Source organism: Sander lucioperca, chromosome 4 (genome assembly GCF_008315115.2).
Source record: "Sander lucioperca isolate FBNREF2018 chromosome 4, SLUC_FBN_1.2, whole genome shotgun sequence".
NCBI classification, from domain to species: domain Eukaryota; kingdom Metazoa; phylum Chordata; class Actinopteri; order Perciformes; family Percidae; genus Sander; species Sander lucioperca.
Genome location: NC_050176.1, coordinates 946,427 through 967,595, shown reverse-complemented (window position 1 = coordinate 967,595; position 21,169 = coordinate 946,427). Strand labels below are relative to the sequence as shown.

At 42.6% G+C, this 21,169-nt stretch overlaps 2 protein-coding genes across 3 annotated transcripts in view; one reads left to right on the top strand and one right to left on the bottom strand.

The window, feature by feature from the left end:
• rnf38 (ring finger protein 38) overlaps positions 1–6,033 on the bottom strand; it is a 25,557-nt gene extending 19,524 nt beyond the window's left edge. For both annotated transcript variants that reach the window (XM_036000631.1, XM_036000630.1), the window contains exons 1-2: positions 5,901–6,033; positions 4,183–4,860 (exon numbers count right to left, since the gene is read on the bottom strand). In XM_036000631.1, coding sequence (XP_035856524.1) covers positions 4,183–4,780 — 598 coding nt within the window. In that variant the 5' untranslated portion in view covers positions 4,781–4,860; positions 5,901–6,033. The remainder of the gene's footprint in view (positions 1–4,182; positions 4,861–5,900) is intronic.
• An 8,389-nt stretch (positions 6,034–14,422) lies between these two features.
• On the top strand, positions 14,423–20,232 carry zgc:195282 (uncharacterized protein LOC100192223 homolog). The gene is made up of 4 exons (XM_031293619.2): positions 14,423–14,629; positions 19,577–19,671; positions 19,772–19,826; positions 19,927–20,232. Exons 1-4 carry the CDS (start codon positions 14,587–14,589, stop codon positions 19,935–19,937), a joined length of 204 nt encoding a protein of 67 aa, XP_031149479.1. The 5' UTR covers positions 14,423–14,586; the 3' UTR covers positions 19,938–20,232.
• The last annotated feature ends 937 nt before the right edge of the window (positions 20,233–21,169 follow it).

Sequence of the window (21,169 nt, the reverse complement as noted above, 5' to 3'; positions counted from 1 at the left end):
CTACATCCGGTAGACATTGGAACCATGGTTTTGCACCCATGTCATAACTAGGACTGGGCATCGAGGACCGGTTCCAACTTAGAAACGTTTTGAAAATTACGTTTCCAGTGAAATCGTTTGGAAGATTTGGTCTCAAATCCGATCATCTGTTCCAAATTTAAACTTTGTGCACGTTTTGTGATTTTTGAAGCAGCCAGGGGCTTGTTGTGCTGCAGCCTTGGAGCACAGGAAGTGGCGCTCTAGTGTGGCTTAATTTTATGTTGAAAAAAAACTGTAATGGGTGGCCAGGTTAGCTCTGTTGGTAGAGCAGGCGCACATATATAGGAGGTGTATGCCTCGACGCAGAAGGTCCAGGGTTCGAGTCCGGCCTGGACGATTTTCTGCATGTTTCCCCTCTCTCTCTCCCCTTTCATATCTAGCTGTCCTCTCCATTAAAAGGCTGAAATGACCAAAAACAAATCCTTTTAAAAAAAGACTGTAAAACTGTAAATCACCATTGAATCAAAATAAAACTTTCCATGTGACCTGTTTCAACTCCACCCCTCAAAGAATCGAAATCGAGAAGAACCGGAATCGAAAGGAAGAATCGGAATCAGAATTGTTAAAATCAAAACGATGCCCAACCCTAGTCATAACCAAGCCACATCTGCAGGATATTCACAGTTATCAACAGTGATAGGAGGCTAACCTGCAAACAGCAGGAGTAAACAACCTCCTCCTCCCTTCCTCCCCCTTAACTCTCTCAACATTCATTCATGCATTTCTCACACACACACACACACACACACACACACACACACACACACACACACACACACTTTTACCTACACTCACAAACACTGCCTCTAGTCTCAGTTCCAACCACCTATATCCCATTCTCTACTGTGCCTCCATCTGCTCCCAGCCAATCATTTCATCTTTCTCGCTACGGCCACAGTCTCCCAACTCCTCGCAGATTGCATTGCACACTCAACTGCCGTCTGTGAAGCATGCGTTCTCTCTGTGCTTGGCTTACAATAATACTCATGACGTCCTGTTTCTCCACCACAGTCTGCGCAAGTCCACCAAACTTGTTCACATCCTCCTTTTGCCATTTCTACTTTGCTTCGGTGTAATCATCCCTCCCTCATCCTTTCTCTGCACCTGACCTTCTTAAATCTCATACACTGCACCTCCTCCCTGCCGGGGCGACAACACAAAAGGGAAGTAAAAAATAAATTAAAAAAAAACAGAGTGCATGTTTCCACTTCTGTTGCAGACAGAAGGATGGAGGGGATAGGAGTGGAGTGGAGTGGAAGGGTAAAGGTAGAGTGGCAGGAGTGTCTGCCCCTCTGCTGCTTTGGGCAATCCATTAAAACGATCCCTCCATTAGACAAATAAGGGAGGAGGCCAGAGAAAATGGACCGGAGGGGTACAGAAAGGGTTGACTGATCCACAGGGGAGGGAGAAATTAATGTGGCTAAGAGAGGACAGGCTGTGACAGAGGTCGGTCAGAATCAGGATAGGATATCAACTGCTACAGAGGATGTTTTATCCACTTGGACCAATTTGGCAGCAATTTTACGCATTTGGTGGGAACTCAAGTACTTCTACATTTTCTGTGGTTCTCTTTTGCACCTTAAGTCTGAATTTTGCAGACATGGGCTCTAAGGAGTCTTTTTTACCTCTTAAGACATGTTAATTCCCTTCAAATGGTAAGCATCTGAACAGTACATGAGATAGAATGTCAGAAAGAAGAAGATTGTAGATTGTAGAAAACTGTATAAAACAAGCGTGAAAGAACAAGGCACAAAGGGGGCCAAAAGATTTAGAATAGATGACTAGAGAGAGGGGGGAGGGATTGAGGAGTACAGGATATCATTAGCTTTCATGCCCAACGCAGGTGACTAGCACAGGAAGAATGGTCTAAGTATCTCTCTCACTCTCTCTCTCTCAACAAGCAGGGCCCATTCTGGATATGGAGAAAAGGTCTAATAAAAGGTGTGTAGTGGTGGGAAAGGTCCGGCTAGCCAGCTGCTTCACTCGTGTAAGAGAATATTCTTCCTAGGCTTTCTTTGGCTAAGTTAACAATGTAAATAGCACTCAAATGCTGTCTGTTTTTTATTTCAAAATGAAGCAACAGCTTCACTTTTGAAGCACTGTTCACAGCTACTAAATTAAGCATACCCTTTTTTTTATGTTTTTGCACTTTTGCTACAGTTAGACTTTACTTACCGAGTACAAATACAAATGTATACACACATATTACTGTTGTTTTGTGGGCTTTTAGGTCTAATTGAAATTAATCTAGATAATGACTGGGTGTCTATAGAATTTCGAGCCAGCGCCTCCCCCTCTAGATCGAAATCCATTTGGATGGAAATACAATACTGTCATTCTATCCATTGATTTATGCTATCCTACATGTCAAAGCCTAGCTACTATGACAGACTATGGGTCGTAGGTCACGGCAGACCGATAAACTCTGCTGGTGACTAGTTCACCGTCTGTGGTGATGCAGTGGGACTTTGCACACTGATCTCTACTTTTATTCATTTTTTTTTTAAATCCCAGTTCTTCCTGGTCTCCGTTTCCAACCCTCAAACCCAGCAAAGCCCATGCAAAGCGAGACATATAAACACACAAATTGCTACACAACCTACAGGCGGGCAGTCCAGAAAGGGCCTTTGTTTGTTTATGTATGTTCCGCTGTTTTTTCTTACTCTCATTCTCCCAGACAGGTAATTCCAGTCCCCATACACAGTTGCTCAGTCTCTTGTGTTCACATGCATGCAAACACGGTTTGTTTAAAAGGTGTCAGTAAAGACACTGATTGTAAAGTGTAAACTGTGATGCTGGCAGTGTGGAATTTGGACTGGTAGACTATTGTTTTGTGCTTTTATATACAAATTAGATTCATGTTATTGTGCAGTCGAATTGTGTGTCCTGTTCGTGACTAAGCTACCGCGTTCTTAGTCTGTGCATGTTAAGTTATGCCAACATGTATTGCAGAATTAGCATGAGAAGTCACTATGCTAAAGGCAGAGCAAAACAATCCCTGAAACTAATTACTCTGAAACTCATTTCATTTAGCCCTTACAGTTTGATGTATGATTTGAAGAAATCTGTCTCATGATTTGTACATAAGGAAAGGTAAACAAAAACAAAAAAAGTAAGTTTCAATTCTTTTTCGTTTTAAATTTTTTTCATTATGAAATTACCACTTCAAAAATATTCTGCCAAACACTGCAGGAGACAACTACTAACCAAGCATTTTCCTAACCTGAGAAGCCTGTTAGGTGTGCTGAAAGAAAAGCTTTCCCATGGCCTCGCTCAGTGAAACTCTAGCTGTGCTGTTTCTATGTTGTGTGGTTCAGTGCACTGAAGTCGCTGTGTTGGAGTGGCCTCACATGTGTTCTACACCCAGAACCAGTCCATGCACACTCGCTAAGATTTTCCTTGGCAATGAAGCACAAATATCAAAGCATGGCTTACCCAGATAGTTACTAGTAGAGACCCCCCAATCTGAAACAGAATATGCCCACCCACCTCTAAGGAGACTGTATGCCTGTTATTATAGAGGCCATTGTCATTCTTTTATATAACATAACACATCCTATGTTGTCATTTAGCTGATTCTGATTCTTTTGTTCACAACTTCACATTGATAGGCCACAAAGCCAAGCCCCTGGGTGATCTATCCATGTTGTACCTGTACCTAGTTTAGACCAAGATAAGCATGTTCACGCTGTAGACGTGTAACCTAGCTGCATCAATGTTTGTGTAGTTGACTAAAAGTAGACATGCCACAGTGCCTTAAGAAACACGTCATGGGTAACTGCAAAGCAGTTCAATAAGCTTGAGGCTACCCCAGACTGCTATTTTTCCATTTACCTACTGTATGTGCAAACTGTGCACCACATCCACACTGCAGCTGTGGCAAGCACATGAAACACCCCGTCTAATTAGAATAGAACAAATGCGTTCACACATGCAGACACTTTGTCATGCCATGCCAAACCCCCTCCTATGCCTCTAAAAACCTCCCAAAGGTATTAAACACCTCGACTTCAATCACTTCAACTTGGTGCTTATGTAAAGACAAAAGTCTAATAAAAACGTGCGGTGCGACTCATCTACATAGCATGGTCGAGGGTACACTACAATACACAGTCAGTGACAATGACAACTCGGGACATTTACCTGCCGCCGGGATGCGGTGCGCTCCGGGAACCGAAGGAAGCCTCTGAGTGCCGGGAGAGGCGTTACTTCCCGGGGCTCGCGGCTGGTTCTCCGGGTGGTTGCTGTGAGCTCCAAGTGGTGCGCAACCGGCACCGTGTTGCTGCTGTGGATGTAGTTGCTGCTGCTGATGGTGGTGGTGGAGGTGATGATGGTTAGATCCCATGACTCCGCTGCCGGTAATTACATTGCCATTCCCACCACCGTACTGTTGGTAATATCCAGACCGAGAACGCGATCGAGTCCTTGGGGGCTCCATGGCCATTTGGTGGGGGTGAAGTGGATGGAAGAGAAAAGAGGAGGACGCGGCTGGGGACTGCGGCGGAGAACCGTTGGTCGATCCGGGCTGCACAAAGCCCCTAGCGCCGCTATGGCTGTAACTATAACCCCCGAGTCCTCTGCCCCCCTCCGCGCCCCCGTACTCAGTTCGCTCCGCCGACTCCGCCGCCCCCGCCTCGTCGAATAAATCAGCCCCTTTAGGGACAGGCTCCGGGGTGGAGGGCAGCCGGGGGCAAACTCTAGGCTCCTGAGTCGTTGGCTGTCCAGCGGCTGCGATTGGCATTTCCTTTTGGGGGATTTCCTCTGTTTCTTTTTTTTCTGCGTTTTTCCTCTCGTTTCCTCTCACAGAAGAGCTTTTAGTCACTGTTTAAAAATACAAAGTTGGAGAGTGGCTAACAGTTAAACTGGGCTCTTTGTCACTGTTCACACAAACACTCAGTGTCAACCGTAATTGCTTATTTAGACAAGCATGCGTTTCTAACTTTGAAGTAGCTACTTCCCTCAAACAAAGATCCTCTTTACTAAACCGTCTGTGCCTCAAGTATGTCAGTCAAGTAACGTTAACGTAACTAGACACAACGTAACGTTAAATCCCCCAACTGGTTCAACAACTAGCTAAACATCGTCGTCTACTCGCCATATAAATATTCTCGCGTTTTTAACTGAAACACAACTGTGGCCGTGAGTCGGGTATACTGTAAAAAAACAAAAAAACAAATATGGAGCTACTCTCAAAAGGTACGATAAATATAATGGTTCACCAGCAACGTTTAGTTTATAACAACATAGCAATGAGTAACGTTACGGCCATGGCTCGCTAGCTCACAGGAGGCTAACGCTGGGGGGACATGCTAACGTAAATGCGCATAGCATACTGTGGTAAACGCGTTATTCCGCTTATTCTAACCGTACAACAACCTTGTTAGCATACCCGGTCGCTTTCTCATAACCGCCTTAATCCCCTTACTGAGTTTAAAGCAAGTTTGTCCACTTTAAAAAACATTTAAACTTGTTTTGCAAGTCTGCGTAATGTCGTTCACTAGCTTGGCAAGCCAAACCAACCCCTCCTCCTCCACCGACCAACACAGAAAAAAACCCCGCAGCTAGCCACCCACGCCTCGAATCCCTTTAAATTGCTTGGTTAATGTTAACAAAACAAAACTGCTTAAAAAAAAATTCGGTCTGATTCCATTGAGTTAAGGTGACCCGGTAATGTTTCCCCCAGAAACAGGGGCAAACAGCAAAGCGCACAGAGAAAGATAAAAAGTGGTCAACCTAAAATTACAAAGAAAGAACCACAGCTAAAATTAACACGATCTTAAGAAATGACCCCGCCTCTGAGTCTACCACTGAAATCCGGTCTAATTTCCCTGCCCTTATTAGTTTTTTTCACAACAACTTACCTTCAATGCGCTCTCATCGACTGTACTCCTGACTCGGATCTGTCGATAATATGGTAAGCCCAGCGTGTGTGTGTGTGCGCCCAGTGTTCGCTTGGTGTCAGCGTGAAATGTGACAGACCGTCAACGCTCAAGTCGGATTTCACCAGGCATGCCCAATCGATACCAGAACACAGAAACCGTTTGTAGTTGTTTTTAGCATACACCTCTCCCACACATTCACCGAGAACAAATGAACACGAAACTATATTTTAAAGTATTTAATGTGGTTTGTTTTACTTCAGTATGCTTTAGAACCACGAGTTTACTGGCAATATGAATTAGTTGAGAATCGGTAATCGATTATATCTCCTGTTAAATCAGAAGCTGCGGGTAGCAGAGAGGCAGGGGCTTTAAATTATTTATTTACAAATACCAAGCCTACCCATTGCAGCTGTTTCTTCTGGAGCCGAAAGTTCGCTTTAAGAATAAGTATGTGCTGTGTTTGCAAAAGTTGCATACCATTTTACAGTGTCTAGAAAACAAAACAGAGACAGGAAGAAAATAATGAGTGACCAAATTGGTTTATTTAGCCCACATCTGATATAACTTGGCCTAATTCAGTTTTCACCATCAAGGGTAAAAGAGGTTAGTCTGCTTGTGTGACCTTGTGCTTGTGAGCCACATTTCTCACGGATAGAACAAGTTTGTGCATGTGTCATCACTGCACACCAACTGAGCTCCTTGTTCTGTTCTTACAATATTTAAATGTGCTGGAATATAGCAATTTCTCATATTTTCCAGCAATGAGGAAGGCGAGGGAGAGCACTTTTTTGTGTCAAAGGTCAGGATATGGCCTATATATGAAACATTTCCGACATAAACTAGGGTAAAAAAAATGTGCAGTGTTGATATTCAATGCACCCTCTGTGTGGGTGTGAAGGGTGTGATGGATGGCATGTGAAAGGGAGCATGTATGTGATCTCTGTCTGTCCTCTCTCTCTCTCTTACACACACACACACACACACACACACACACACACACACACACACACACACACACACACACACCTAAACCTATCCCAGTCATCTCACCGCCCATATATTCCCTTGGTCTTGTTCTCTCATTTCACACACACTCAACCCCAACCCATCAACACCACTCCTAATACACAAATACACCCAACACACACATACACACACATTCTCTCCTCATTACCCCCCCTTTCCCTACTTTGATGATATGCAAATATCCCTCCCACCCTCCTTGCCCCCCCCCCCACCCTCCCCCAAGCAGCAAGCCTCCACACACATCACACACACTCACACACAGGCTAATGCGCTGTGGCAGCGTCCACAGACAGGCGGGGAGGATCAATTTTTCACCCAGTGTGCTACCGATATTCATAAGATAAGGCCACAGAAGAGAGAGGGAGAGAGAAGAGAGAAAGGTGGGGGGAAAAGGAAGGGCAGCGGCAGAGATGGGGATAAGGAAAATGGCGAGTGGGTGTACTGAAGGAAAGGGAGTCTCAAGAAAGGGTGTCCAGGAAAAAGGGTGAGTGGGTAGAAGAGTGAGAGGAAAGGGGAAAAAGACTTAGGGAGGACGAACACGGGTGAGAAAGTATGAGAGGGTGGGGAAGTCTTGTGGGTGTGGAGGGTGGAGGCAGGATGAGTAAGTGGGTTAGGGGTGGTAGGAAAGGGGGATGGGGTGTAGAGAGGGCTCTGGGGGATGGGGTTGGGAGGGGGTGGGGTGGTAAGGGAAAACGAGGGATGGTGTGTGTGGAGGTGGGGGGGGGGTATTTTGCTGACGTGCTCTCTTATTGGCTTGTTCAAATGCTGGGGGAGGGGCAGCCACAAACCATACTCTCACCAGCTGTAGGGAAGAGCAGAGAAACAAAGAGAGAGAGGGAGAGCGAGGGGAGGGAGGGGGACAGATATATCCCAGTGTTTTATCGTTGATATTCTGGTCTAATTAGATTCCTGTCTAAGTGGCAGAATGAATGGTGCTGATCAGATAGAAATGGGCGTAGTAGAAGAGCGAGCAGGCTTTGTTTAAGTTGGGGAAGTCTAGTGCACATAAGGGGTTCTTGATCTATAATTCAATTTCACTTGAGAGGCAGAGAGGAGCAAATTGCCAATGCTGTCTCTACATTTAAAATCACATGTATTTGTACTGTGTAGAAAAAGACTGAGGAACAGCTGATGATTACATTGATGATTTAATACTTCCAGCATTACCTAATCGTTATGCAATATGTTTTCAAAGGGTTTACGTGACAAAAAAAGACATTTCAAATGATCCAAGTGGTTGAAATTTGTTAGTCTATAAAAAAGAAGCACATATGGCCATATAGTAGTTAAAGTTAAAAGAAGATTAAATAGAGAGCATGAACAGCATAGCAAAAGAAATACCATTCCAGCACACACAAGAAGGCAGATTGAGAGCCATGTGTTTGTGGAGCCCAGCTGAACCCCGCCTGCGAAACCAGCCCGCTGGCTATGACAGACTGGCGGACAGGGAAATAGACAGGGTGGTGTGTGTGTGTATGTGTTGGAAAAGGACACAAGAAAAAGAAAAGAGAAATTGAAAATTGAGACAAAGCGGCAGATTGACCAATGCGGACAGACACAAAAATGTAACAGAAAGGAACGAGACAAACAGGAGACACATGACAACGTAGAGAAACATCCAAAGAGAAAGAGAGAGGGACGCATACTGTAGTCGTACATGGAGAATGAGAGAGAGAGAGAGCAGAGAGTAGAGGAAGCCAAGCTTTCTGTGGCTTAGCCAGACTGGAGCGGTGGGACTTGGCTGGCTGTGGACCCTTGGCTTCACTATTAAAGCAAGGAAGAAAAAAAAAATCACAGTCAAAAAATGAAAAGGGCAAAGAGCTATGCCAAGAATGCACAGGCAAGAAGCAACACATTAGGTTCTTTCCTTCTGCCTGCCTCTCTGTTTCCCCAAGCAGATCTAAACAATAGGTGGGACCAGCCACGAGAACCGAGCGCTCTGCACTCAGAACCCTGCTGAGTGACTGAGGTCAACTCTGCAAGTTGAAACCGTGTATAATGAGCATATCATTCCCTTAATATACCAGTTTCCTTTTTTGTTTCCCCTTATATAGCTATATGGTTGTTCAAAATCATCTTATTCCACACAGTCTGACTGCGTCATATAGCCTACTGCATATTCTGTATCAGCTTGTTCTGACTCTTCATTGAAGCTATATGGTGTTTACACTGAGTGAAATATGGCTGCATCAATTAATCAAATGACATTTTTTTTAGATGTCTTGTGCATCATTTTATACACATTTTCACCAAATTCAGTCTGACATATCGGGGTCATCCCTATGTTCCCCAGGTCCTATGTTTTTTAGAAAAAAGGTCCTATGTTCCCCGTTTTTCCCAAAAAGGGTCCTATGTTCCCCTGTAGCAATACATACCGGGGAGCATATGGCCCAGGGAACATAGACACGCTCCCTAGGCGGGGTCATCCCTGGGTTAGGGTTAGGGTTAGGGGTTAGGGTTGGAATTTGGCAGTAATGGTGGAAAAAGTAACAGACTGGGGAACATAGGAGCCTTTTTTTGAAAAAGGCTCCTATGTTCCCCATTCTCATACAAAGAGGGGAACATAGGACCCAGGGAACATAGGACCCAGGGAACATAGGACCCGGGGAACATAGACACGCTCCCGACATATCTGGGGCCTTTGATAAGTTAGCCTAAGAATGTAATACAAAGTTCTGTGGATTTGATCAATGTTTCGCTGCATGGCCTGAGTCTGTAGTGACTGGCCCTCCAGCTGGCCAAAGTGTGTGGCCACTGCAAGTGTTACTAAAAAAGTGACATTTCTAAAACATTTTTCACACTTTGGAAATTTCCTCTTGTGGGTTGTGTTGAAACAAGGCGAGTCTACAGCCACGCTAGGATCTCTGTGAGGCTTTACTCAGGCACTGTGATTCTAAGAGCTAAACACTAACTTTAGCATGCTACCATGCTCACTATTATAATACAAATCTGCTGATGTTTAGCAGGAATATTGTTGACTGTGTTCACCATCTTAGTTTTTGCGCGTTAGCGTGCTAACGTATGCTGATAGCACTAAACAAAAGGTACCGCTGAGGGAATGGGAATGTCATTTATTCATAAACCAAATTATTGCACACATTAGAAATGTGACCTGGTGATGGAGCCAGAGGAATATTAAGGAAATATCCTAAGTTAGGCTATTGTAATCCATCCTGAGGGAGACATGGATGTCTATACCAAAATTAGTGCCAATCCACCTGGTAGATGTTGAGAAATTAACTGAATAAGTCTAAATTGTGAACTGTTGGTGGGGCTAAGAAATAGATTTCATGATAATCCATCCAAAAGTTGTCAAAGCACTTTACTAAAAGCTATAGAGGCACTAGAGAAAAAAGCCAGGGGATGACCAAAGTAAGCAGGATTTATCCTCTGGAGAACATGATTGTCTGTACTACATTTCATGGCCATCCTTCCAATAGTTGAGAAATTTCAGTGTGGACCAAGATGGTGGACCGGAAAAAATGACAGACAGACTATTCCACTAGCTGGGCTAAAAATGTTTTCAAAATCTCAACTTGGCCTTTACTGTGTTTACTCTCTTTTGTTAAGCAGCTCTTAAAGTTAATGGCATCGCAACAACAAATGGATGCTAGAAGTTTAGTTCTTGGTATTTATGGCATGGCTTGTATTTGCATGTGTGTGTATGGTAGTGCAGTGCCATTTGGAGGATTGGCATTGCATATCAGCCCTAAGAGAATTGAAAGCCAAAGTGGCATCAACACCTGTGTAATGTATGCTACTGGCACAGACACACACACACACACACACACACACACACACACACACACACACACACACACACACACACACACACACACACAAACAAACTAAAACGATTCCTCCATTGGTTTCTTCACAGACCATACAAAACAAAACAAATATCCCATAATGCAATCTGACTGAACCAGCTACTCACAGCTACTAATCATGTAGTAATAGTCACCATGCCATACTCATATCACCACACAGAGGCATGAGGGGACTTATAGGCTTTGGCAGATTAATAGTGAAAAACAAGGACTTATTTTTCGGACTTTTCCATCCGCTGATACCCTAAGTATAGAGGATTATAGCCTTTAGATCGTCTGACTCCAGAAAGGCCGTCACAGAGGGGGATATTTGTGGAAAACACACCCCAGAAATGGATCGCCACACCATTGTGTACCAAAATACCCAAGCAGCTGTGCCAGATGAGCACTAGAATGGCTTTAAAACAGTGAAGGATGAGAGATTTTTGTTGGCTCGGTTGGAAAAGCTTAAGCTGTTCGGTTTTCTGCTGTTGACAGTCTGATGATTCAAAAGGAGCAAGGAAAGTCGTTCTGAAAACTGATATTTTCACATTGACAAATGATGATAATATCAGAGGAAAGCACAAAAAAAAGCAGGTACCAGAAAGCAAATCATCATGTGGCCCTTTGGCTATCTTCATCTGTCAAATGTTTGAAATGCTGCTTGATTTTGTTTGCAATGTGTCTCATATTGTGAGGCTCATTGTGTGTATGCGGCTGAGATGCAAACCCCAAAGCCATGTCATATTCTGGGCTTGGGGAAGAAAGGAGGATGCCAAGAACTGAAACGTGATGACGAGTGGGTGTGTGAGAGTGAGTGGGGTAAAGGAAGCCTTCCAAAGGCTCCTTTTTGTGTGTGTGTGTGTGTGTGTGTGTGTGTGTGTGTACTTTGGTGTGATCGGGAGTGCGTTCATGTGTGGGAAGAAGGAATCCTTCCAGCTGTTTTCTTTCCTGAGCCTCTTCCTGTGTCCCCCCCGCACACAATTCTCAAAGCCGGCGTCGGAGGGTTTGGCCTCGGCAAGATCCAACCCACCAGAGGAGACGGAGGAGAGGAGCCAGTGTTTCTCTCCCTCTCTCTCCTCCGAACTCTGTCTGTTTCCACCACTCACTAAATGTTACTATAAATCCTGTTCACATACACACATTCCCACATCTCTCCATCCAGTGTGTGTTGGTGTATCTCATATGACTTGGCAGAAGGGAACCATGCATATGTGCGTGCCAGTGCGGGAATGTGTGTCTTAAGAGTTCTGGCAGTTTTCTCAACGCAGCCTTACCAAAAGATCCACTGGGAAATGTGGTTTTAACACCCCCTCTCTTCTCTCCTCCTGTTTCCTTTCTCTCTCCATTTCACAATTACATCGCCTCTGTTTCTCCATGCTCCGCTCGCTCTTTGTTTTTAATTCCTCCTTTTTCTCCTCTACATTTTCCTCTAAGTCGACCTGTGGAAATCCTGTCTGCTTCTCCTTCTAGCTATCCTTCTCGCTCTAATGACAGTAAACTCTTGTGCATATTAACTATGTGTTCTCTATTAAAATAATGACATCCCCATTTGCATAAAGAAACATTGTAGGCCTCTGATTCAGGATGTAACTCTCCGAATGCTGTCCGCACACAATGAATGCTGATGGAGAGCCATGATAGGTTATCCTGTAGGGAAGACCGGTCAGATAAAATAACTACTTGGTATTCCAACCCTCTGCAAAGCATGGCACACAGGAGAGGGATGCTGGTAAATATGCAAATGATGAAATACTTCATACATTTCATGGCCTTCTGAAGTTCATCAGCAACAGGAATGATACGCAGATATGTTTGTGATGTGTGATGAGGGCTGGGAGAATATACGTTAGAACATCACAAATGTGGTAAATACAAGGGTGTACGTATATATACATGTATTTGGGAAGTAAATACATTTACTCAAGTACTGTACTTAAGTACTTGTAGTAGTTTACTTCCATTTCATTTTGTATTTGCCCACACTTTGACACAGTAAATAATGTATGGAAGTATAAGCGAAGTATAAGTGAAGTCACTCCTTCAAATTCAACATCACTTATCATAAGTTTGCTTCGAAATAGTGTTACACGCTTACCAAGGATGATGAATTTGGTCTTGCTTAAATTCAGAGATAGATTGTTCCAAACAAACTCCTGCACACTGTCTAATTTGCAAAGAAATATTAAATGGCAACGGTACTAGACCTTAATCTCGAAATAAACCTTGCCTGATGAAGGTCTAGTACCGATTTTTTTTTTTACATTTTGTAATACCTTGTCACTTTAACGTTTAGAAACAACTAACCAACTACAACATGAAATGCTGCCGACAGTAATGCATCAAGAGTACTAATATTACAAAAATATAACACTAAAAAGGTCATTCTTCATAATGAGAATTTTAACTTGTAATACTATGAGCACATTTTGCTGCTAATACTTATAAACTTTGACTAAAATGTCGTATGCCGGAGTTGTACTTGTAATGGAGTAATTATACCTCGAAGTATTACTACTTTAAGGAAAAGATCTCAATACTTTTTCCACCACTGTATTTTTCGTCTCTTTCGGTCATTCATAAGCGAAAAACAAGCCCTATTGACAGTGATAGGGATCGAACCACACAGACGTTTGCCTGTCTTCCACACTCCAGCGGCCCCGTTCTGCTCTGCCAAGTTCATCAGAGTTCATCTTCTTTGTCCTAGCTCTACTGTCTCCATCCCTGTCTCGCTCATCTCTCCTCACCCCTGTCCCTCCCCAGGTCTACTTCCATCACGTATCCTGAGGGGATAACTGCATCCACACACACACACACACACACACACACACACACACACACACACACATACACACACAACCACACACACACACCTCCCCCTCTGTCTGTCCCTCAACCAACCCGACCTCACCCTGCCTCTCCCTCTGGTCTTTGGCTGAAGCCTCTGTGATGTCATTAAGGAGAAGTACAGCCTTTTGGGTGTGTGTGTGTGTGTGTGGGAGAATAAAGGGGTATGCATAGTGTGTGTCTGTGTGAGTCAGTGAGCGGGGGCGTGCATGTGTGTGAAAATGTGACCGGGAAAGAGAGAGAGAGAGAGAGAGAGAGAGAGAGAGAGAGAGAGAGAGAAGGAGATAAAGAGAGAGTGAGAGAGTGAGAGAGGGAGAGAAAGAGAGAGAAAGAGAGAGAAAGAGAAAGAGAGAAAGAGAGAGAGAGAGAGAGAGAGAGAGAGAGAGAGAGAGAGAGAGAGAGAGAGAGGATTGACAGAAACAAGGAAAGAAAGGCAAAGTGTCAGGTTTCTCTTTTCAATTCAGAGGCTCAACTCATTGTTTTTAATCTAGAAAAGAGGCTGAAAACAGCAGGAGAGGAGAGAAGATAGCTGGGAACTTGAGCTGCTGACAGCTGTTTATGTCCCTTCTCTCCTTACCCCTCTTTCTTTTATCTCTCTCTTCCTCCCTCTTTCTGTCTCTCTTTACAGTGTCATGGCTGTGTGTCCATTAACATATAAACTGCCCACACAATGATGCCTATTTACATGGCTTTATATCTGTTATCATATATAGAAGTGAGTGATGTGATTAGAGATGCTGCCTGTCTCTTTTTCTTCCACTGATCATATAGCTTCTCAAATCACATATTTCACTCTTCCTGTGACGTCTCCACTCACCACATCCTGGCTTTAAAGAGGCCAACATATCGGCAGTTTAACGCTTTCGCTGTCAATTTCAGTTCACCCATATGCTCACATATGCTCCTCTCGTAGGATATACATTCTCACTACGCTAGCTAAAGTGCACGCACCCACACTGTACGTTAAATAATTATATAGAATCATGGTAGGCTACTGTCCTATCTGTGGAAAGCCCGTCTACTTTGGTAAGTGTGACCTCTTTCCTTTTTTTTTAATGTATTAAGTCTGTCTTCCTCTGTCTGTCTGGCATTTTGTCTCTGTCCTGTTCTCTATTTCTTTCAGATTTTGTTGCTCTCTCTCTCTCTCTCTCTCTCTCTCTCTCTCTCTCTCTCTCTTACTTGTTTTACCTGGAAAGGAAAAAAAGGGTCACAAAAGTCACAAAACGATAAGTCTATGGCATATAAGTAAGGACATTTTCCCCTGTTCCTTGAATACATTATGTATTCAAAATATTACAGAGTAATAATATACCTTTCTTACAGTGGACATTATAACCTGCCAAACACAGGTGCAACTAGTAATGTTAACGATGGCGACATTCCATTTAGATGCACCAGTACTGAGTGCATAGACTCACAGACACGCCTAAAGGAAATGGGGACATCGTTAACATATCATAAGTCAATATATCTGCTTTGAAAAATATGCTTTGATTTTCCTTTTGATACGCACTACAGAGGTCTATTTGCTGATATATCTGGCATTATTCTTTGTTTGGAGGGCAAAAAGAAGGTCTTTCTCCCTGGCTTTCTCCTTCTCTTTAAAAACACACACACACACACACACACACACACACACACACACACACACACAAATGCACATACACGTATCCATGATAACAACAGGATGTGGGTCTAGCCATACAAGCTTGCACGCTGCTCTCTGGGTTTCCTTCTTACCTTCTGTCTCTTTTAGTTGAGTCCTCTCCCACACTATTAAATACAAACCATCACTTCACATCTATTTCAAGTCTATTTACTTTTCTATTCATGAGCCAGCTAAGTTCAAATTCTCAGATGTGACCTGGCCAACACCACGCTCTCTGTGTACTGATGAGACTAGCAGTCTGCAGTCAGAGCCAGACATATAAAAGACAATCTTTTATTACTGTAAATTGATTTTTACCTTTTTCTTAATCTGTTGGAATGTTTCTCTAAATCCAAAACAGAAAAATGCATTAACAAATGTGATCAAGGTCTGTAGCAGTATGACAGGTACTCAACAGAAAAGTCTGTGTGATTTGTATAACAAACAGTTAAAGTTAAAGAAAGCAGAATCCACCCTGTCTGTCTGACAGCACCCACCCCTGCAACGAGAGTTTTCAGAACTTGCCTTCTGGTTCCCACTTCAAATGCCCACTAGCCAAACCAACAGATATGAACACTCTTTCATGCCCTCAGCCATCTCACTGCGGAACTCAAATAGAAATAGGTAATATAAGCCTAACCACCCTACCACGCTTATACTATATATTACAGTTTTTTTTCGATTGCTAAACGACAGTGGGCACAACTGGAGCCACATGTGCAAAACTCTAACTAGAGTCTGCACAGCAGCAGTTCATGTGGACCAAACTCTAGTTCGTTTTCCATTGCTTGAACACAGTTTTCAAAAGTCTACACACTTATCCCATGACTTTAACCACAACGTGCACAACACTGTACTACACATTCAAAACAGAATTTAGAAAATAGATTTCAGTCTGGTGCCTATCAAACATTGCTGATTGCAATGGTCTCTTGTTTCATTGTACCGTTTGAGAGAAACGGTAAACAGGTAAAAGAGCAAAGATACCAATATGTCCAGGTAAGATGTCTGAGGTTACATACACAGCTATTAAACAAAAGTGAAAAACACTATATCTTTACTATAGTAAAACTGCATTCTTACTGTTTTTCAGAAAGTAATGGAGGTGAAAGTAAAGGGAACACCACATTCATTTGTATTTAGAGATGATGCAGGTGCATGGCAAGGCAGGACATCCAATGTTCTTTGTTACAGTTTTTCTTGATTGCTTTGACACAGCAGTCAACTCAAACTCCACATTTTTCAAAACAGTTAACAGACAGGCCGAAACAATGGCACTCATGGTCAAAATGACACATTTTGTTTGCAAAAGGCTCTAACTGTGCCAAAACATTTAAAATATGCAACAAAAGAAAATTTTGTCTTCAAACGACACAACTTGCAAACAAGTGTATGAGCTCTTCCAATCAACCATTACACAGTGGACACCAAAATACTAAATACAGCTCTCAGTGAGAATCAGTGCATCATTGCTTGTCACTGTAGCCTATTACTGTACGTAGCTTTCATGCCAGTGCCATTTGTTGTCAAATTTGCCTTCTTGCAAAGGATTGGATCCAGAATCAGAAATGCTTTAATGCAAATTTTATTGATTCCATTGATTCTTATTTTGAAACTGTGGCTGAAAACTGAAATACTGTAAATATTACACATAATACATGTAAACCAAAATAAAATCTATTAGAGTATGAGAAATTAAGAAAATAAAAATAAAATCTATTACAGTAAAGTATAAACATCTATTACTGTAGAGTATAAGAAACAGCCACTATTGATACTCAGGCTCTTCTGTCTTAGACCTCTTCCATCCATGTTGGCAAAGAACAACACAGACGCTGCACCTTTAAGGCCTGCAGACTGACTGCTAATTGAAGATTTGTGTGAAGGAGTGTCAAACAGGTGCTTCAGTGATTTTATACTGATGGAGGTAGTTTTAAGCCCCGTTTACACGAAGGGAAGACGCAGATATTTTCCTGCGGTTTGGCCTCTCATTTACACGAAAACCCCGTTTTTATCACAGAAAACGATTATTTCTAAAAACTCCGGCCAAAGTGGAGATTTTGGAAAACTTTGTTTGCACGTTTGCATGTAAACTGAGACAAATGGAGGTTTAGGCAGCCGAGAGAGAGAAAGAGGAAGTGAGTCGTTGCTGTTGTTGCTATTTTCGGGATTCTGATTGGCTAACGTGGGCTTGAGCTTCTCGTTACACTGCCACCTACAGGTGTGGCATGCTCTTGACAGCATTGACAGCATATATACACGGGTACATGTAAACGAACACTTTTCTGAAAACATAGAGGTTCTAAATGTCCGTTTATGAAAATAGCCGGCCACGTGTAAACGTAGTCTTAATAGTTAGGAACAGATGGTTTCTGTTTGGTTACCATAGCTAAAACAATGGAGTTTGGACTGCTTGAATGACATCTGTGTTAACTGTTCTGCAAAAGGGTGGGGAAAATGAGGGGTCTTCTGCTCTGCTGAGACAGTGATGATGAAAACCGAGTGGATCCCAGTTTCTTTAAGCAGGTCAAAGCAATCAAGAAAAACTGTAACCACAAAACCTCATCTTCAAGCACTATTTACAAAACCTCGGACTCCTCTCGCAAAATGAAACTTTCGTTTTACCTGTGTTCAAAATCAAACACTGCTCTCAAATCATAAACAAAGTGATCAAAATGATATACACTATCAAGCAGTCAGTAAACAATACACCAAAAAAATAGAAAACACATTATTCAAAACATATAGTTCTCAGGGAGAAGTACATTTTTAATCTCAAAACAAATTTCATATTTTTCCGTCATTGTATTTAGATGAACGAAAACATCAAACTATCATAGTAGCTCAAAATTGATCAAAAATGACTACTCTGCTTTGGTCTTTGCAATTTTTTTTGTTCTTCCTCCTCCCTGTACCCCTATTTTTACAGAACTGTACCCTGCATCTCACAAACTTGTCCTTTGTCTCTGTGATACTGTAATTCTTGTTCTCTGTTTGTATACCGAATCAGAATCAGAATCAGAAAGGGCTTTATTGCCAAGTACGTTGCACATACGAGGAATTTGTCATGGTGTTGTCGGAGCATGTCACACATTCAAATATAAGAAGGATAAAAAGAATATAAACAATATAAGTATAAACATATACACACAGTATGTATTAATAACGATAAAATAAATTTAAATAAATAGTAAAATAAGTTAAAGGAACGCTACAGCAGAGTAGGTACAGTGGCATGAGGAGCCAGAGGTGTAGTTTGGAGAGAGTCATACGCACTCGTCCTCGTCCTCGTCCTCTCACGTCGTTTCTTCTATCCATTCTCAGAGTTTCTCCTTCCCACCTCCAACAACCTGTTTGCTCTCTGAACTGGCTTATATTGGTTGTGTCACATAATTTGAACAACAAGTGAAATAAATTTTGAGTGGCTGTGTTCAATCAATGACATGTGTTCTCTATTTGTATTTGATTGTTGCCACTTGTGTTTACCAGTATGGATGACATGAGCATTAGAGTGCAGAATGTGTTTTGAGAATGAGAATGTGTTTAGAGATTTGCTGAAAAGTCTAAGTGAGATCTGCAAATTGTGTTTTACCATGTGAAATGGTTTAAGGTATTGACAACAGACTGCACAATTAGCTAAATGAGATCAGGCAACTGAGAACTGTTCAGCCAATAGGTTTCAGTGTTTCAGCAATTGAGAAAAACTACTACAGGTAAAATAAAATGATACATCTATTGAAGCAAACTGCTGATTTTCATTCCTTTTTGTTTCCTACAAAAACTGGTATGTTATAAAATAAAAATGTTCACATGAAAGAATTTCACTCTTTTCTTTAAAGAAGCTATTAATTAGTGTGAACTTAGTGACTTAAATTGTTCAAACTGACAAAACACAAAGATGAAAAGTTTGTAATTTGTGTCTTGGTGGTTTTACTCTCAGTGTGTTCTGAGTGACAGTGTGTGTGTGTTGTCTCAGTGAGGATTGTTCTGAGTGTTTGGCTGTACTGAGCCTGTTCTGAGATGTGTGTGAAGAGTTGTGTTGCTTGGAATGAGTTTTGCAGGAGATGTGAACTGTTCAGTTCAGGTGACTGTTGGTAGTGCAGACTGTAGTTGAGTTTTGCACGTGGCTTCAGTTGTGACCACTGTCGTTTAGCAATCGAAAAAAACTGTAATAATTTGATTGAAGGGACTGTCCCATATTTCAGAGGATCCAGAGTGTATGTTTGCAAATGCAAAATTCCTCTGCCTATTTTGATTAAATATATCTATAAAACAGGTCCCAGCCTGCCTCTCATTATCACAGTCCTCATTTGTCATTGGCACAGGTGAAAAGAAGAGGTCCTTAGGGAGGGACTACCACCCTCTGTGTCTTAAGTGTCAAAAGTGCAACAGACAGCTCACAGCTGGACAACATGCTGAGGTAGGCCTATATGTGGACAATGAATGAGGGACTATGTGAGGAAAACGTGAATGAACGAGTAGGGTGATGCAATAAATATGTCCTGCTAATTGTTTTTCAGTATGATGAGAAGCCATATTGTTCACACTGTTACCTGAAGATGTTTGGTCCAAAAGGTACTGTCACATACACACACACACACACACACACACACACACACACACACACACATACAATGTCTGAATGTCTTTTCTCTGTGTGAATCTTTCTTGACAGGAAACAGGTGACTTGTGTTGCCATGGCACAGTGCAGCTCCTTCACAGACACCAGACTGAGCCAACATGGACAAACGCTGACATACAAAAGACGTGCCGAGCCTGTTTATTCGCGTGATAGACAGATATCTAACAGTCCACTCACTTTAGTTGACTATCATTTATACTCCACAAAATTATTTATTTATAAATGTGATGACCACTTGATGCCATGTGTATGTGATTGTTCACTTTTATAATGTAAACGAATTTTGCATGCAAATTGTAAGTCCGAATTAATAAATGCATTTTTTAAACATGCCAACGTGGATGTCTCAGTCTCTGCGGTGGACTTTGTAATCAGGAGCCCACATGCTCATATCTGAGCATGCAGGGTGGATGCATTCGCTCACAAACTAACAAATACTCTAATCATCGACAACACACATGCACATAAAAAAAATGAGTTGAGCTATAGGGTTCTCCCTCTCTGCCTCCTCAAGCAGCCAGGGGAAAGGAGAAGGAAGGAAGGAAGGAGGAATGGATGAGGGTGGTTGATGTTGGCAGGGTAAACCAGATCTTATGCCAGCACAATCTGCTGGAATGGGTGCTACAGTGAGGCAAAGATGGATCTCAAACGCGCTCGCACACACACACGCGCATGCACGCACGCACGCACGCACGCACGCACACACACACACACACACACACACACACACACACACACACACACACACACACACACATCCATTCATGCACATTGCTGGCCCTTGACTGCTACAGGGGCTTGTCACCCAGTGGTGGGTGAAGTACATTCACACGCACGCACGCACACACACACACACACACACACACACACACACACACACACACACACACACACACACACACACACACACACACACAGAAAGAAGTGTGCTGATGTGCTTCCCTGTAAAGTGTCATGTGTCACACGAGTGACATTTCAGGTATTTGTCCTTGAAGGATAGAGGGATACAGAAGTAAAAGGATAAAGGAGGCGGAGAAAAGAAAGAGTGTGGAGAAAGCTGAGGGACAAAGAGAGAGAGAGAGAGAGAGGGCTGATGGGATTATTTTTAACATCTAGCAAAGAGCTAGCAGAGGGATGCCTGTGTGTCTCTCGAGCACGTCTTTGAACCTGTCCGTCTCCCTCTCATCCCCCCAGATCCCTCCTTCATCCTCCCTCCTCTTTTATTCCTGCCCTCCGCCTCCTCCATTCTCCCTCCTCCCTCCATGTCTCCTTCACC

Excerpts from the sequence above, each read along its gene's own strand:
- zgc:195282 (XM_031293619.2), top strand. The coding sequence starts at position 14,587 with ATGGTAGGCTACTGTCCTATCTGTGGAAAGCCCGTCTACTTTG. Across the intron at positions 14,630-19,576 it reads TGGAAAGCCCGTCTACTTTG|GTGAAAAGAAGAGGTCCTTA; the intron begins GTAAGTGTGACC and ends TCATTGGCACAG. Across the intron at positions 19,672-19,771 it reads CAGCTGGACAACATGCTGAG|TATGATGAGAAGCCATATTG; the intron begins GTAGGCCTATAT and ends ATTGTTTTTCAG.